The sequence below is a fragment of the Salvelinus sp. IW2-2015 genome, linkage group LG3, assembly GCF_002910315.2.
Source record: "Salvelinus sp. IW2-2015 linkage group LG3, ASM291031v2, whole genome shotgun sequence".
NCBI lineage: Eukaryota > Metazoa > Chordata > Actinopteri > Salmoniformes > Salmonidae > Salvelinus > Salvelinus sp. IW2-2015.
Window position 1 is genome coordinate 11,215,815 of NC_036840.1, and position 18,132 is coordinate 11,233,946.

The 18,132-nt window shown below is 46.4% G+C and overlaps 1 protein-coding gene across 5 annotated transcripts in view; it reads left to right on the forward strand.

Annotated features, from left to right (window-relative positions):
* Positions 1 to 18,132, forward strand: part of LOC111950594 (putative adenosylhomocysteinase 3) — a 45,293-nt gene that overhangs the window by 20,546 nt on the left and 6,615 nt on the right. For 2 of the 5 annotated variants that reach the window (XM_023968301.2, XM_023968321.2), the window contains exons 2-13: positions 4,190 to 4,301; positions 6,206 to 6,349; positions 10,860 to 10,960; positions 11,176 to 11,278; positions 11,469 to 11,563; positions 11,700 to 11,806; positions 12,028 to 12,144; positions 12,317 to 12,380; positions 13,297 to 13,385; positions 13,484 to 13,554; positions 16,183 to 16,277; positions 17,936 to 18,034. In XM_023968301.2, the coding sequence (XP_023824069.1) occupies positions 4,190 to 4,301; positions 6,206 to 6,349; positions 10,860 to 10,960; positions 11,176 to 11,278; positions 11,469 to 11,563; positions 11,700 to 11,806; positions 12,028 to 12,144; positions 12,317 to 12,380; positions 13,297 to 13,385; positions 13,484 to 13,554; positions 16,183 to 16,277; positions 17,936 to 18,034 (1,197 nt within the window). Of the gene's footprint in view, positions 1 to 3,340; positions 3,358 to 4,189; positions 4,302 to 6,205; positions 6,350 to 10,859; positions 10,961 to 11,175; positions 11,279 to 11,468; positions 11,564 to 11,699; positions 11,807 to 12,027; positions 12,145 to 12,316; positions 12,381 to 13,296; positions 13,386 to 13,483; positions 13,555 to 16,182; positions 16,278 to 17,935; positions 18,035 to 18,132 lie in introns of those variants that run through there. The other 3 variants (XM_023968311.2, XM_023968330.1, XM_070434514.1) reach the window with 2 other exon arrangements.

Sequence of the window (18,132 nt, forward strand, 5' to 3'; positions counted from 1 at the left end):
TCCTATTTATAACCAACATAGTTAGTACTCCTGGAATGTGTCAGCACTCCTGGAATGTGTCAGCAGTCAGCTGGTATGTCTGATCACACAGGATTAATGCTTTGTTTACTGACCCAGGGTCCTCTCCTCCTGCCCTATGAAACCTCTTAGACCCAGGTGTGTGTGTGTGTGTGTGTGTGTGTGTATATGTGTTGGCTGTCGAAGAGAACTTTGCTCAGGACACTCATAAGGTCAGGAGGCACATGTCCGTTTCCGTCGCACACTAGCATGACGATCTGGCATAAGGACCAAGTCGGATGGCCAAGTTTGAAATCCGTTTCCTGTTGTTGCCCCTCGGTGACCCTTGGTTTGAACTTTGATTAAAACAGACTAAAATGTTTTGGCACAAATGAAGCCCAACCTTTGCCGTTTTGTGATCTCTCACTGCTGGGCAAGTGGGCTTTGGCTATTGTGAACTGCCACCATAGAGATCCTGTACATCTATTTCTCCTAGGCTACAATATTTCCTAGTTCAGCGACCTTGGTCTCACACAAGCAAAATGGGCCTAATCACTTACACAACGTCTCTATTGTCTGTCCCAGTGGTGGCAGCCCAGGGTCTCTCCTTGGCAGAACCCACTGTCCTGATCCCCCTGATTCTGAAGTAACACAGCCTCAAAGTACAGCTCTGCAACCCTCCTTCCTACCATTTTTCACCCTGGGTCCACCGGTCTACTATGAATGACCTCAATAGTCTCCAGCCAAGAGCCATTGTGGGTCACMCAGTTTTTGGCCGTGATGAAGAATCCCCAATCCAATCCAGCCTGGGAACAAATAACAATTAAACAAGTTGAGGGGGAGAGGAGTGGAAAAACAGAAGGGGGGAACAATTCTGCTTTGTTTCTGAGGCAYAGCACATGGGTGACCGTCCAGACCAGTCGGGGCTGGATCGGGGGTAAAGCAGCCTGGGTAAAGAGAGGGTATAAATGGACAAGGCCCATAACTGCTAGTTTTCCAGGCCCACGCCCTCTAGTCCAAACACAGTTTCTCACCTCACACCAGTCCACTGAGTCATGTTGTCGAAGAAGGATGACGACRGTGGAGGTGAACCCAGTAGGAAAAAGATAGGTTGGRTGGATTAGGTTGGGACTGACGGGCTTCGGTAGATTAAATTCAATCTAYATATGTGTACAGGCATTTATGGATCTCATTGCTGGTGACAATTTTTCCCCCCAGTTTTCAGCTTGTTCTGTATTTATTTGGTTGGCAGACGCAGACTTGTGTCCGAGCGCTGTATGGTGGGTGCGTGAGGGAGAAGGAGAGAAATGCATGTTTGAGGACTGTGTACAGTGGGGCAAAAAAGTATTTAGTCAGCCACCAATTGTGCAAGTTCTCCCACTTAAAAAGATGAGAGAGGCCTGTAATTTTCATCATAGGTACACTTCAACTATGACAGACAAAATGAGGGGRRAAAATCCAGAAAATCACATTGTAGGATTTTTWATKAATTTATTTGCAAATTATGGTGGAAAATAAGTATTTGGTCACCTAYAAACAAGCAAGATTTCTGGCTTTCACAGACCTGTAACTTCTTCTTTAAGAGGCTACTCTGTCCTCCACTCGTTACCTGTATTAATGGAACCTGTTTGAACTTGTTATCAGTATAAAAGACACCTGTCCACAACCTCAAACAGTCACACTCCAAACTCCACTATGGCCAAGACCAAAGAGCTGTCAAAGGACACCAGAAACAAAATTGTAGACCTGCACCAGGCTGGGAAGACTGAATATGCAATAGGTAAGCAGCTTGGTTTGAAGAAATCAACTGTGGGAGCAATTATTAGGAAATGGAAGACATACAAGACCACTGATAATCTCCCTCGATCTGGGGCTCCACGCAAGATCTCACCCCGTGGGGTCAAAATGATCACAAGAACGGTGAGCAAAAATCCCAGAACCACACGGGGGACCTAGTGAATGACCTGCAGAGAGCTGGGACCAAAGTAACAAAGCCTACCATCAGTAACACACTACACCGCCAGGGACTCAAATCCTGCAGTGCCAGACTGTGTCCCCCTGCTTAAGCCAGTACATGTCCAGGCCCGTCTGAAGTTTGCTAGAGAGCATTTGGATGATCCAGAAGAAGATTGGGAGAAACTGAGTAAAAACTCAACTCGTCGTATTTGGAGGACAAAGAATGCTGAGTTGCATCCAAAGAACACCATACCTACTGTGAAGCATGGGGGTGGAAACATCATGCTTTAGGGCTGTTTTTCTGCAAAGGGACCAGGACGACTGATCCGTGTAAAGGAAAGAATGAATGGGGCCATGTATCGTGAGATTTTGAGTGAAAACTCATTCCATCAGAAGGGCATTGAAGATGAAACGTAGCTGGGTCTTTCAGCATGACAATGATCCCAAACACACCGCCCGGGCAACGAAGGAGTGGCTTCGTAAGAAGTATTTCAAGGTCCTGGAGTGGCCTAGCCAGTCTCCAGATCTCAACCCCATAGAAAATCTTTGGAGGGAGTTGTAAGTCCGTGCTGCCCAGCAACACCCCCAAAACATCACTGCTCTAGAGGAGATCTGCATGGAGGAATGGGCCAAAATACCAGCAACAGTGTGTGAGAACCTTGTGAAGACTTACAGAAAACGTTTGACCTCTGTCATTGCCAACAAAGGGTATATAACAAAGTATTGAGAAACTTTTGTTATTGACCAAATACTTATTTTCCACCATAATTTGCAAATAAATTCATTAAAAATCCTACAATGTGATTTTCTGGATTTYTTTTCTTCTCATTTTGTCTGTCATAGTTGAAGTGTACCTATGATGAAAATTACAGGCCCCTCATCTTTTTAAGTGGGAGAACTTGCACAATTGGTGGCTGACTAAATACTTTTTTGCCCCACTGTATATACGTTTGGTCAGTACCGTGCATGGTTCTAATGCCAGTGTTAATATAATACCACTCGTGGACCCCAGGAAGAGTAGCTGCYGCTTCTGCAACGGCTAATGGGGATCCTAGTAAAATGCCAATACCACCAGCCACGCCTCTTCCTCTGAGTGAAGAGGAAGGAAGCCACGATGAGGGGAACCAAGTGAATACTTGAAAAAAAAACGACCTCCTATCATGAGTACGCAAGACCTTTGCCTCCYCCGTGACTCAGATCCATTTGGTTGGTGGTGTGAAATTCAGATTGCGCAACCATGAGTCACTCCCACTCCCTCTCGGTCTTTCGGTAGTCACGCCGTAGCTTCCTGTACAGAGAGGTGGAYGGACGCGTCCGGTACTCTGGATGTGCGTCAGACACTCCTGTGGGATTATTTCAGCGTGACTGGGTCGGTGTTTTGTGCGTACACGCACTCATTCGACGGTTTGCGCTTTGTTTTTGCGCTCTGACGATAAGTGGAACGTTTACACACATTGAAGTGTAGTCCAGGTGCTTGGGGGAAATGAAACCGGATGAGATTTAAAGAAAGSTTTTCAATCTCAACTCTGTTTTCATCTGTGAAATCTCTCTGTGCTCATATTTGGAGTGATTTGTYCAGATTGTGAAGCGTTACATAATCGTTCAACAATGCCGCTCTACATCACTGAGATTTAATACGTTTTTCATCCGGTTTTATCATAACATAATCTACGGCATCGCTTTCTGTTTAGTTTTTCCATTAAGTTGTGTCCGTGTTGCTCGTTTTATGACACYAGTAAGTAATCCATCAATATTACCAGCAGCAGGATTAACATATTTCCTCCAAACCAAAACTGCCTCCCTGGCTCTGGCCTGTTAGTAGAATGTTGGTCTAACATAATGTTACTGCAGATAAATTGGGATTTAACCCGTGGTTGTTCACTGTAAATGGAGTCTAGTGGTGCGCCGATTAGGCTCAATTCAGACCTTAGGGATGAACTGTTGTGTTAAATCAATCACTAGCCCCTAACCCCTAGACACTTGCCCCCACACCCCTTATAGATCTTACAGAACCTGATGTGGATAAATGGTGGAAACGCTACATAGCCTTGATTGCTACGGTTATCATGTTGCTTAGGCTATACCCATCTGATACTTATTTTTGAGGTGTACAAGGGGCCAACAAGAAAGTCTATCAGGGAAGGAGTTGCTGGATTTTTTTAGTTTTTGACTGGGTGTTGGAGGTTGGACGTTGGTGCTTGTCTGGGCGTTGTGGTCTCATTCCTCCCTCTGCCAGCAGATCCAGTTTGCGGACCAAAAACAAGAGTTCAACAAACGTCCCACCAAGATCGGCCGCCGCTCTCTGTCCCGATCCATCTCCCAGTCCTCCACAGACAGCTACGGCTCAGGTACTGAGAATACACGCGTGCGCCCACACATACACACCTGACACGTGCACACACACCTGACACGCTCACGAGCCCCCCCCCCCCGACACACCCTGTGCCTAACTCTAATCACAGCCCAGGTACAGTATCCAGTATCACACAGTAAGAGTCTATTCCCAGATAGGTGGGGAGCAGGAATGTTCTCTGTAACGTATAACAGGATTAAGATGAGACGATACAGGCCACAGAGAGCCGCTAGTGTTCTCTCTAGTTTCTAACACTGTTCCATTCAATAATAACTGCAGCCACACACACACACACACACACACACACACACACACACCAATGTCCTTGTGAAAGTTTGAGATCGGTGTTTTTTTGTTGTTTTCTGGCGGGCAGGCCAGTGTAAGCCGGATTTAAGGTTGGGGGTCCATAAAAGAGAGGGGGAGAGAGAAAGGTAGAGGCACTATACGTGTTGTCCTGGTCACCTGTTTATCCCACTCCTGGTTCCCAGAGGCCCCTTTCAAGAGCGGGGGAGAGAAAAAGGGGAGGGAGAAGGAGAGAGGAGAGGCGACATTTTCCACTGAAGCGCTGGGAATGATTCTGTAGTAGGATGAGGGGCCTGTCAGTCCTGCGTGTCATAAAAAGGGCGTGACCTTTGCTTTACAACCAGAGTTAATCTGGCAGGGTGGCGTTCAGTGTTGTAAACATGTTTGTCAGGAGTGAAGTGTGAAAGACGTAGTGTGAAAGACGTAGTGTGAAATACTACGTCCCTGGCGTGACTGGCATCTCCTGTGTGGCCTCTCATTCTTCCACTTGTGATGTCACTCACAGCCTACCTGGCTGTCCCTCATCTTTTTGAATGTCACGCACAGACACTCGCCGGCCGCTTCACCCAAATGCCTCAAGTCCACTCTCCCTCCTTTCTTCATTGTCCTCTCACTGTACCTCCATTGCATTCTGTCCCCCCCACTCTCAACCCTTTCTACCCCACTGGCTACTCTCTTTCTCTCCCTCTCTTTCCTKATCCCCTGTACTGTGACCCCCAGCCCTCAGCTCTGTGGTTGCTGAAATTATTCTCACAGAAAGAGTCAGCAGTCCGAGTCCTGACTGTCCCCACTGACCGTTCTGTCTCTTTCTTTTCCTCTCTTTTTCTCTCTCTCTCTCCTGCTCACGTGCTCTCTGTCCTGGGCCTTGAGTGCGCGCACACTGTGGGAGAGCTGTCACTCGTCTTAAGGCGTCCACATGCTTCCCACCTGAAACAGTTTGTAGATATATTATGACGTTTTTGGTCTTCGGCAATGTTTTTCTTTCGGGCGTTCGGTCGCCCAACGTCTACGCCCCTTCGTCAGTGATTGGTCAACAGTAGGGACTCTTCAATKAAGYGTTGTCATTCAGCGAGATACACGACTTGTTTTCATGCACTTTTTTTTCACTTGAGAAAYATTGCATCCAATCTAAAGTTAATGTCAAATTGCGCGACTAAAAAACGTCCAAATTAATGACTGATTTCTTGAATTGTTAGATTCATTCAATTTAATTCTGGCTACGGCSTCTCAAGATGGGCACACGGTACCACTGTCGCTATTTTCTTGTTTTTCAAACCTGGGTCTTTTAATGGAGTACGCGAGGCACGGACGTTCACTTCACCTAGCCGAGTTCTGCTAGGATCAAACCCAACCTAGTATGTAGATGCCCAAGCTCTTCTGGTTTATTCTGCCCTGGGGCTCAGTCCCTAGATATATCTTGTAATGTGAGCTATGCAGTTGTTTTCGGACATCAGAGTAGATTGTGGTCTAGTGTGTGGTCATGTCACGTGTTATTGGTTTAATGTCTATATCCTGAGGCATTTTAATGTGTGTGTGTAGCTCGAGTGCTGCTGTTGCGTGTGTGTCCTGTCCTCTGACCACTCTCTTCTCTTTTAGCTGCGTCGTACACGGACAGCTCTGACGATGAGACCTCTCCTCGGGACAAGSAGCAGAAGAACTCCAAGGGCAACGGAGACTTCTGCATCAAGAACATCAAGCAGGCCGACTTCGGACGCAGGGAGATCGAGATCGCTGAGCAAGGTGGGTTAGGGATGATGTGTGGCAAGGTGGAAGATGTGTGCGTACGAGTGTGAGGGAGGGAGAGAGAGGGATTCTCTGGTGTGATTGTGTGTGTGTGCCTTGCTGACAGGCCATCTCCCCTAGGGCTGTTTGCTTAGTGGCCGTATGTTCCCAGCCTGTGAGAGAAACAGCAGGGGGCCGCCTGCCTTTCCCACTAATACCCAATCAAGCACTCTGTGACGCACTCCATCCTCTGCTGAAACCCAACAGGACACACCACTGACCACTCAGCCCTACGTGTCTGTACTGCACCACTGACAACCCACAGTCTCCCGTGTCTGTACTGCACCACTGACCACTCTCGCTCCCAAGTGTCTGTACTGCACCACTGGCCACCCACGGCCCCACGTGTCTGTACTGCACAACTGACCACCCACAGTCCGACGTGTCTGTACATCACCACTGACCGCCCACAGTCCCGCGTGTCTGTACTGCACCGCTGAACACTCACATGCCCATGTCTGTATCGCACCACTGACCACCGACAGTCCCACGTGTCTGTACTGCACCACTGACCACTCAGTCCCACGTGTCTGTACTGCACCACTGACCACTCAGTCCCACGTGTCTTTACTGCACCACTGACCACTCAGTCCCATGTGTCTGTACTGCACCACTGAAGCTGTAAAGTAACATTTCGCTTGTTTGCAATGTATGCTGTTTAAATGTATGCTGTTTAAATGCGGTGCCAAACATTGGGATGCAGGGATGATGAGTGCAATCTAGATGAGATAGTCGACGTATCAGCAGTGGGCACAGAAAATKACATATTTGACTGTTTCAATCAGAGAGGACTTAATTTTATCCATGTGAACGCACGGAGCCTGCTGCCGAAATAAGAGGAATTAAAACTCCTTGCTTTTAACACACGGGCTGCAGTAGTTGCTGTGACTGAGACCATGGGTCAATTGAGGACAATGAGGTTGAGCTACCATTATAGCGTTCATAGGATTAATTCCAGAAACGTCGGCGTGTGTGTGTTGTTTCTTACTAGAAGGATGTGCGTGTTAACCTCGTTCAATCTGAAATGGGTGGTCTCGAGGTTGCATGGGTAGATAACGCCTTCCGTAATGTCGTCCGGTACTTGTGGTATCGTGTGTGCCGATGCGGCCCCTAAGCGGAATCATTTCTAGATTACTTGAATCGAATTGCTGTATCCCAATTATTTGCTGATGGAGAATTGTTCTTGCGTGGGTGTCAGCGACGCGTACAAGACACGTGGGACTGTGGTGGCGTCAGTGGGTGCGGTGCACAGAATTTTTAGACATGTGTAGTCATCACCAAGATAAGTACAACAGTTAAATGCCCTGTGTAACTCTACATTTCATATTTTTAGAACTGAAATTTTGAGCCAACCCGGTGTGTTAATTGACAGTAAATCAACACTGTGGATGATTATTGTATCGGATCAAGAGAACGTTGTCAGTCCGGAGTCTTAAATATTGGTTTAGTTGTCCCACATGGTAACTACTGTATCTGGTTAAGAATCCAAAATGTTACTAGATCCATGTAATACGTAGAAGGGTACGTTTCTTTGAAACAATTCTCAAAATAATGTTTGTGAGAGGTCCTTGGAAATTTGGATGGTCTCGCGTACTCAAACGGTGATGAATGTTGACCAAGCTTGGTTTTCTTTAAAGATGTTATTGTCTGCGCTCGACTTCTGGCTCCGACGAAACAAATTTGAAATCAAACAGCGGTCAGGGAAAATGGATCACTTCCCAGATCTAGACCTCGAAAGAAGGGTCCCCTACCTGGCCAGATTCAGAAGGACCAAATCTACAACCAGATTATGACGTTTATATAACTGTAGAAACCAGCAGAATACAAAGATGGATAAGGCCAATCCCAAATTTTATATAGACGCCGTTAATGACAACTTACATCAGCCTTGTAAACTGGTGGAACATTTTAAAGGCATTTGGTTCAAAAAACTCCCCGAAGGTAATAATCCTGTAGTTTTGGCCTGGATATATGTGATGTTTTAATGCTATGAGTTCCGGCAAGTTGCGTAATTAGGTATTTAAACTTCTTTTCTCTCTCCTTCTACCCACCAATCAGCTCCTCTCTCCTGTCTTAAGAAACTACCCCTATCCTGCTCCCCGCCCCCTCCGCACACACCTATCGGCTCCAGTCTTTCATTAACAACTTTTACCATAGCAAAGCTATCACAAATGAACAATCTACTGTGCTTAATGAGCACAAACAAAGCAACTGGGCTGGATAACSTTCCTGCGAGATTCATAAAGGATAGTACTTGTCACTGCTAAAATGWTAACACATATTGTAATSCTTTCAATTAGTAGTGGTGCATTTCCTAAGGATCTCAAAACAGCCCGGGCGGTTCCACTCCACAAGAAGAGSAGTAAAACAAATGTAGGAAACTACAGGCCCGTGTCAATCCTCAGCACCTCATYCAAAGTTGTTGAGAGATTAGTTTATAATCAACTTGAGGGATACCTKMWWSWKCACAAACTTCTTTATGAACTACAATCTGGCTTTAGAACAGCTCATTCCACTGATACTTGCCGTATCCACCTTTTTTGACCACATTAAGAAGGAAAGTGAAAAGGGGAACTATACAGGTATGGTCATGTTAGACTTGCAGAAAGCGTTTGACACTGTAGACCATGATATTCTCCTGATGAAACTGAAATGCAYGGGTCTAAATGATGTAGCAGTGAATTGGTTTAGGTMTTRTCTGACCAACAGAACACAAGTATGTGATGTTCTGTCAGAGGTCAAAGAAATATCCTGTGGAGTACCGCAGGGATCAATTTTAGGGCCTCTTATTTCTTATATATGTTAATGATATGCCAGATACAGTAAAGTGCAAACTCYTGCTTTATGCTGATGATTCAGACATACTGGTATCAGGGAAGTTTACATAGAGGAGACCCTGAGTAAGGAATTGCATTTAGTTAGAGATTGGTTGTCTGACAACAAATTGTCACTACATTTGGGAAAAACTGAATCKATTTTGTTTGGAACAAAACTGAGATTGCTTAGGGCTGACAAGATAACAGTAAACTGTGCAGGCAAGGAGATTGAATCTAAAACACATGTATCTTATCTTGGTGTGTCCCTAGATCAATCCCTGGAGACCTGATTGATGCTAAAATCATTTCTAAAATGATTTTTTTTTATACCTTAACACTAGATATTTTACCATTAAAGTTAAGAAAGTGCTTGTCTCAACCTTGATTCAGTGTCATTTTGATTATGCTATCAAAAAAGCTGAAAAAGAGAATGCAGGTTATGCAAAATAATGTTATCAGGTATAAGCTGAATGTCCCCTCTATGACCCACGTAGGGTACAGCAGTTCCGGGAGGTGGGCTTGTTGCCTTTGGAGTCCAGAGTGGACCAACTTAATCATATGTTTGACATGTTAAATGACCGTGCCCCAGGTTACAAGAAACACCACATTGATATGGTCTATAACCAACACAGTCACAATACCAGAGCTAGTGACATGTCTTGTAAAATCCCAAGAGTAAACAGTACCGCAAGGAGCACGTTTTTCCATACAGGCATTTGTCTATGGAATAGCCTCCCCTTGGAGGTAAAAAATAGCTTTAAAAAGCAGGCAAAGTTTATCATTTGGACACKGCTGTCTAAGTAAGGGAAACCACTCCACTTGCCCCTTGTGCCCCCTACTGCTGGTCAGGTGTATTTATTTGAACGATCGGTATGATTTGCAATTAATAGATTGTTTTAATGTGAAATGAATATGGTTGATTTTTAAGGTTAGGGAGAAGGGCAGTGAATAGTGCCGCTTTTTACGATGTCAATGTAAATGAATGTATTTATGGGGGTTTGTAATTTTGCCTGGTCTTTTAATCATTGTTGTTATTTTTTTACCAATCGAGGACCACCTGTAGGAAATAACCAGTTGTTTCTCGACATTACAAGCTAATTCAAGTGGACTATCCTGAGCTGGTCCACATTGATACATTTTGTTGTATCACTCGTCTTGTTGGCCCAAAAATAAATCAAATTCACAACTAACTAGCTGATATCACACAGCCCTGGCTCGGTAGGCCCTTATCACCACACCGCTGGCTCGGTAGGTTTTATCCACACACCCTGGCGCGTAGCGTTCTTATACACAGCCCTGGCTCGGTAGGCCTTATCACACAGCCCTGGCTCGGTAGGTTTTATCACACACCCCTGGCTCGGTAGGCCTTATCACACATGGCTCGAGCTCTGAATGTCTAGGTGACAGACCATAGACAGCACAACAGAACCCAGAGGGGAAAGATTCCACCATCTGGGAGGGTTCCAAAAGAATGTTGGCCAGCTAACTTTCATTAACCATGCTTTAACCATTTGTTTTTATTGACATTTTTATGTCATTTTAAAGATTATACAGAGAAGGACGCCTTTTTGAAGTTTTGAAACAGGACCAATGGTTTTGTAGTAATGTTGGGTCTGGAATGACCTGTCTGTTGCGTTGTCTCCTCCACACAGAGATGCCAGCCCTCATGGCCCTGAGGAAGAGAGCCCAGGGAGAGAAGCCGCTGGCTGGGGCCAAAGTAGTGGGCTGCACCCACATCACAGCTCAGACAGCCGTGAGTTACACACACACACACACACACACACACGCCACCATCCACCACTCAGTCCACTGTGAGTCTGCCGCTTCTGCTCAGAAAACCGCGACTCGCAGCCATACTGAATGGCGCTCGTCTTAAGACCGCTTCATGCATCTTTTAGCTGCACGAACGTCTCCGTTGGCTGTGTCCTTAACTGAGCGCGCGGTCTGGTCTGTGTGTGTGTCGCGCAGGTGTTGATGGAGACGCTGTCTGCCCTGGGGGCTCAGTGCAGGTGGGCTGCCTGTAACATCTACTCCACGCAGAATGAGGTGGCAGCTGCTCTGGCCGAGGGAGGTGAGTGTGAACAGGGCTGCTTCATTTGAGCGTCCTGTGTCGTGTGGGAGCTCGTTCTCTGTCGCGACCGCTGGCTCTGTCAGTGCCCATCAATTCAATRGTAGGATATTCATAAGAACATGCTGTATTGCTACATTTCTCTTACTCTCTCCCCCTTTCTCCATTGCTCATCTTCTCGATTCTCTCTCAGGGTTCTCTGTGTTCGCGTGGAAGGGCGAGTCGGAGGATGACTTCTGGTGGTGCATCGATCGCTGCGTCAACCTGGAGGGCTGGCAGCCCAACATGGTACGTGTCTGTCTTGTCTCCCTCAATCACTCCCGTCTCTCAGTAACGGACTGGCACCCGGACTTTGTGACGGCGTAAACGGCGCCAGTCCTTTAACCCGATCAGTTAGAGACGCGCGTTGTGTGTCCCGCCCCAGATCCTGGATGACGGCGGAGACCTGACCCACTGGATCTATAAGAAATACCCCAACATGTTCAAGAAGATCAAGGGCATCGTGGAGGAGAGCGTCACGGGAGTACACCGGTGGGTGGATCACTGCTAACCACACTACTTCATTATGCGTTGACTCATCGTCTAGACTGAGAAAAMCAGTATTTTGCCAGTAAGCTTCCCCCTTACTCAGGGGTTTGTTTTGAAGCGAGTGGTCCATCCTCTATGGCCATGTCTCCATCTAGTGGCTATAACGGGTAGTGTCAGGTTTTACTGGTTATGATGCCCCTCTCTTATTGCTGCTCTGTGTATAGGTTGTACCAGCTGTCCAAGGCGGGGAAGCTGTGTGTCCCGGCCATGAATGTCAACGACTCTGTGACCAAGCAGAAGTTTGACAACCTCTACTGCTGCAGGGAGTCCATCCTGGACGGGTAGGACAACTCCGGCATGCCTGTTCAAAGCAGAAAGACCGAGGAAGATTACGTCATTGTCGTCACATATATAATTGTCTTTGGGCGCTGACGGCCGGGAGTCTACGGATGACTTAAACATTTTGTCATGCTAACTTCCTGTGATTTTTGTGTTTCTTCGCTTTCCCTCCAGTCTGAAGAGGACCACTGATGTAATGTTTGGGGGAAAACAGGTGGTTGTGTGTGGATATGGAGAGGTAAGAGTCTGTCTTACCTACTGTGTACTAGTGATGGGGGGGGGGGGTCGATAGTTGCATTTCGCTACATTATTTGTGGACAATATTATATTGATATTTGTATCGATAAAATAATAATAYAATAATGTTTTTTGCTACTGTAGGTAGCATTAGCTGTACCTGCACCAAAACTCTGCTATTTTTCCTCCTTTTTTATTTATTTATTTTCCTTAAACTAGGCAAGTCCGTTAAGAACAAATTCTTATTTTCAATGACGGCCTAGGCCTTGTTCAGCGGCAGAACGACAGATTTTTACCTTGTCAGCTCGGATTCGATCTTGCAACCTTTCGGTTACTAGTCCAACACTCTAACCACTAGGCTTCCTGCCGCTCCAACTGGTACTTATCATTTTTTAACTCAAATTTTACCWGGTAAGTTGACTGAGAACACATTTCTCATTTACAGCAACGACCTGGGGAAAAGTTACAGGGGGAGGAGAGGGGATGAATGAGCCAATTGGGAGTTGGGGATGATTAGGTGGCCATGATGGTATGAGGGCCATATTGGGAATTTAGCCAGAACACCAGGGTTAACACCCCTACTCTTACGATAAGTGCCATGGGGTCTTTAGTGACCACAGAGTCAGGCCGCCCTTTTTACGTCCCATCCGAAAGACGGGACCCTACACAGGGAAATGTCCTCRATGCCTACTGGCCCTTCAAACCCATTTCCAGTAGCATCTGGTCCCCCATCCAGGGACCCACCAGGATCAACCCTGTTTAGCTTCAGAGGCAAGCCAGCAGTGGGATGCTGCTGGCGATCTAAACACCTTATTATATCAAAATGGACCACCAGAGGAAAATATTTACCATCCAAGTCTATAGTAGAGCCTCCATCTGTCCTATGCCCATGTGTGTTTTTATTTGCGTATCCATAGGTGGGGAAGGGCTGCTGTGCTGCTCTCAAGGCCATGGGCTCCATCGTGTACGTCACAGAGATCGACCCCATCTGTGCCTTGCAGGCCTGGTGAGTTCAACCAATCAGAGCCTGGTACGTGAACTAATCGGCCAATGGCAGCAGGGTGAACGAGGAAGTAACGCGTTTTTTTCCCCGTCCCTGTTCAGCATGGATGGCTTCAGACTGGTGAAGCTGAATGAAGTGATCAGACAAGTGGACATTGTCATCACTTGCACAGGTGAACAATTCTCCCTTGTCCCCTCGGTCAGCACTAGATGGCCACGTTAGAACACATAAGTGGCAATAGTGTCAAAACGAATAACCAAGCGTAAGTACATGAGCTTGTTGGAGTTTAAGTCAGGGTTAGGGTTTAGATTTCTTTAAGTCAAATTTGTGGTTAAAAACCCCTGTACTCCCATCCTTTCCAGCATGGGCATAGCAACAACAACCACCTTCTCCCTACGGCTTTACTGCTTGGCTGATCCAGCCTGCACCACTCTATTCATACACACACACACACACACTCCCAGCAGCCTAGAGGGTGACTAGACAGTAGGGTATAGGCCAGCGGTCACCAACCGGTCGATCGCAGTCTCCAAGGCATTTCTAGTCGATCACCAGACATTTCTGTCAAAAAAAACAACAATGATAAATGCTTGCGTACCTATTTTTTGTTTAGAGCTGTTGGTGCACTTGATTCAGCAGCCCTAGTGCCAGGAAGGCAAAAGTGTTCCCGTTCTGAGCCATTTCATGTGTCTGAAGGCAGAAGGTTGCCTAAACGGCAGGCCCAAAGAGCAAATCAAGTTCACCTATAGGCCTACCGCTGGCCAATCAGAGCTCAGATCAGTGTCTGCACATTTTCCTCGAGCCACAGGCTGTAAAAAGAAGCCTCGAACRCACAGCAAATACTGTGTGATTTCTTAACTTATTAAAAACTATAACTAGAGAGAGACAACGAATACAGCAAAGAGCTGCTGTTTTTATGAGTACATGTTTGTTGTTATTCAGTACTGTCGACACTTTATTAAACACCTTTTATAAGCTATAAAATGAGCGTTCTCCCTACTCCCACTCGCGCTACAAACAGCACTGCAGCGGCAGTGAATGAGTATAGCGAAGTGTTTCCATACGCTTGTGTTAGCGGCTTAATTTTTTTAGTTTCGAGGAATATTTCACTTTCTCTGGTCATATGAGTAACAACATGAATTGGTGCGTGAGGCAGAAATAATGCAGTGCGACTTGAGTTTCGCCATCAGCTGGAAGACTGTCCCCCCCCCCCCCTCCACCCTTTTCAAATCAAATTTTGCACATGCGCCGAATACAACAGGTGTAGTAGACCTTACAGTGAAATGCTTACTTACAAGCCCTTAAACAACAATGCAATTTTAAGAAAATACCTGAAATAAAAGTAGCAAATAATTAAAGAGCAGCAGTAAAATAACAATAGCGAGGCTGTATACAGGAGGGTACCGGTACAGAGTCAATGTGCGGGGGCACAGGTTAGTCGAGGTAATATGTACATGTAGATAGAGTTATTAAAGTGACTATGCATAGAAAGTGACTATGCATAGAAAGTGACTATGCATAGAAAGTAACAGAGTAGCAGCAGCGTAGAAGGGGGGGTGGGCAATGCAAGTAGTCTGGGTAGCCATTTGATTAGCTGTTCAGGAGTCTTATGGCTTGGGGGTAGAAGCTGTTTAGAAGCCTCTTGTACCTAGACTTGGCGCTCCGGTATTGCTTGCCGTGCGGTAGCAGAGAGAACAGTCTATGACTAGGGTGGCTGGAGTCTTAGACAGTTTTTAGGGCCTTCCTCTGACACCGCCTGGTATAGAGGTCCTGGATGGCAGGAAGCTTGGCCCCGGTGGTGTACCGGGTCGCATGTACTACCCTCTGTAGTGCCTTGCGGTCGGATGCAACCCGTCAGGATTCTTGGGAGAGAGGAGGGACGGTGAGTTGGGTTAGAGGCAGCCTCACCGTTGCTCCGTCCCTCCCCTCAGACTGACCATAAGATGCAGGCCATCAGTTCAGTRAAAAAGCTAATTATTATGCTCACTCAGCTGTGTCTCACAAGTAATACATCAAATGATCTATTACCATTGTGATCATTCCAGAGAAGAACAACATTGGCAGGGCAATTCAAGTGTAGCCAACATGCACTGATAATGTTATTGGGCCTATAGCCTACTGCACAGACCTCGTTGCTACAGAACTGTTTCTAATTGGTTAACGTTGCATAGGCTTACTTTTTTAAAGTCATGTTTAAAAAAAAAAATATATATATATATATATATATATAAATAAAGTGATCTTGACTCAAAATGTTTTGGTGACCACTGATGTAGACATTACAGGAGTCATCTCAATCACTCCGACCTAGCAGCCATGTGCGTAGCCAGCCAGTCGGCGCTCCACGTTCAGATTCAATCAGAGTGAAGAGTTCATTGGGCCAGACTGCATTACCTCCCTAGTCTATTAAGCCTATTGACAGGCTGCAGTCCTCATCCACGTTAGTTGAAAAAGGACAGACGGACGTAATCACTCGTGCGAATGTGTATGTGTGCGCACACAGACCTGCACGTTCACGCACTCCGACTTAGAGGCACGCGATGCCATTCAGACACTTATTCATACTGTAGGTCAATGTGGAGACTGGATGTGGAGCCCAATGGTGCGTTCCGACTAGATCGATTTTTATCTAGTGCAGGAGATTTATTCCTAGCATCATTTGCGTAGCATATACAGCAACATAATTCCTTTTTGAAGTYGTTATAAACGTTATAATCGGCAGTAGTGAACAGTAGTGAACATGATGATTGCGAGAGTGTAATATCGATGGCACGTTTTAATGACGTTCCCGCCACTTCAGGAAATAAGAACGTGGTGGTGAGAGAATACTTGGACCGTATGAAGAACGGCTGTATCGTCTGCAACATGGGACACTCAAACACCGAGATCGACGTGGTGAGTGAACTGTGTGTCTGTGTGTATTGGTGGGAGATGAAGGGGGGGGGGGTTGTATGTACGTGTGTGGGCGTGTTATTGTGACAGCTTGACTGATCGTGTGGGCGGAAGACACTGCTGTCACCAATGCTTGTCACGTTATTGTCACTGTGGGGGAAGCTGTGATACGACAACGCCCCTGACCTGACGTTGGCGTAGTTATGGGTTGGCTCGCTGTGGCCTATGCCTGTCAGTTGTTATCACTGTTACTGTGACATCCTCAGGGTCATAGTGAAACTATTTTCATAGTGACTGTTGTCATCAGGGCCTGACATGAACTTTTTGGTCCACCCGCCACTGTGGCAGATTAAAAAATCTACCAGCCACTCAGAGTTTTTACCAGACAAAATATTAAACTTTTTTTTTTCTTCTTTTTTTTAACGGATGAGCATGCTTTGTAATGTTTCTAAAACAATACATGTATTACTAGTAATAAGTGAAGTGGTATATTACTCAATGTTATTTCATTTTTTGTGACCTGAGTCTTAACCAAAATACCTAAGATGAGATAAAAATTTTATGCTGCCCCTTTAAGGGTGTGCGGTTACCGTGGCAACGAGGGCACTGAGCCGCTGGAGTCGAGCAGCTGGACTCTCAGTGACTGCCTGTGATATAGAGAATCTGACTAGTAGCCGATGCCTTTGCTAGCAGCTGAAGCAAACTCAAACATTGAAAAACAACCTAGCTTGTGAACAAAACGATGTAAATAGCCATGAAACAAGGACAAAGTCTCACTTTAGAGTAAATTCGACCAACTTTGGCTTCCAGAGTGGCGCAGCGGTCTAAGGCAGTGCTTAAGGCGTCACTACAGACCTGGGTTCGATCCCAGGCTGTGTTGCAGCCGGCCGTGACTGGGAGACCCATGAGGCGGTGCACAATTGGCCCAGCGTCGTCTGGGTTAGGGAAGGGTTTGACCGGCCGGGATTTCCTTTTCCCATCTCGCTCTAGCGACTCCTTGTGGCGGGCCGGGCGCCTTCAAGCTGACTTCGGTCGCCAGCTGGACGGTGTTTCCTCCGACACATTGGTGCAGCTGGCTTCCGGATTAAGCGAGCAGTGTCAACCAAGCAGTGCGGCTTGGCAGGGTCGTGTTTCGGAGGACGCATAGCTCTCGACCTTGGCCTCTCCCGAGTCCGTARGGGACGGCGATGGGACAAGACTGTAACTACCATTGGATATTACGAAATATAAGAAGTAAAACAATTTGACCACCTTTTTATACTTGTGCCCACCGGTTCCAAAATGAGTCGTCAGCGCGGTGGACACAGCTCCCCAGCCATGTTGCGCGAGTTGGGATATTATTATATGATTTGTAGTTCTTTGTGTGATTAGCTGCCAGCTATGAAACAAAATGTCAGAAATACTGTGAAAACGGCTACTGCAGTATTTGTTCAGCTGTACATGAGCTCATATTTGACCCCTAACTCTGTTTATTTGCAAATGGGATTGACATGCTTGTGGAGCCCTGACCTACCGCCAACGTGGCTGGTGAAACGGACATCTTACTGACCAATGCCAAAATCGATCCRCATTTGGCGGGGGTTAATTTTAGGCCCTGGTTGTCGTAGTGAAACTGTTCTCGTGGTAACTGTTTCCTGTCCGTTTGTTGTCCTCTCCTCCAGGCGAGCCTGCGGACCCCGGAGCTGACCTGGGAGAGAGTTAGGTCACAGGTGGACCACGTCATCTGGCCCGACGGCAAGCGGATAGTGCTGCTGGCTGAGGTGATCTATTATTATTATCATCATCGTCACATTAATACAAGGCTGTCCGTGACGGTACTACCTCAGATCATTGACCCTTGTGATTTGATCTATAAATC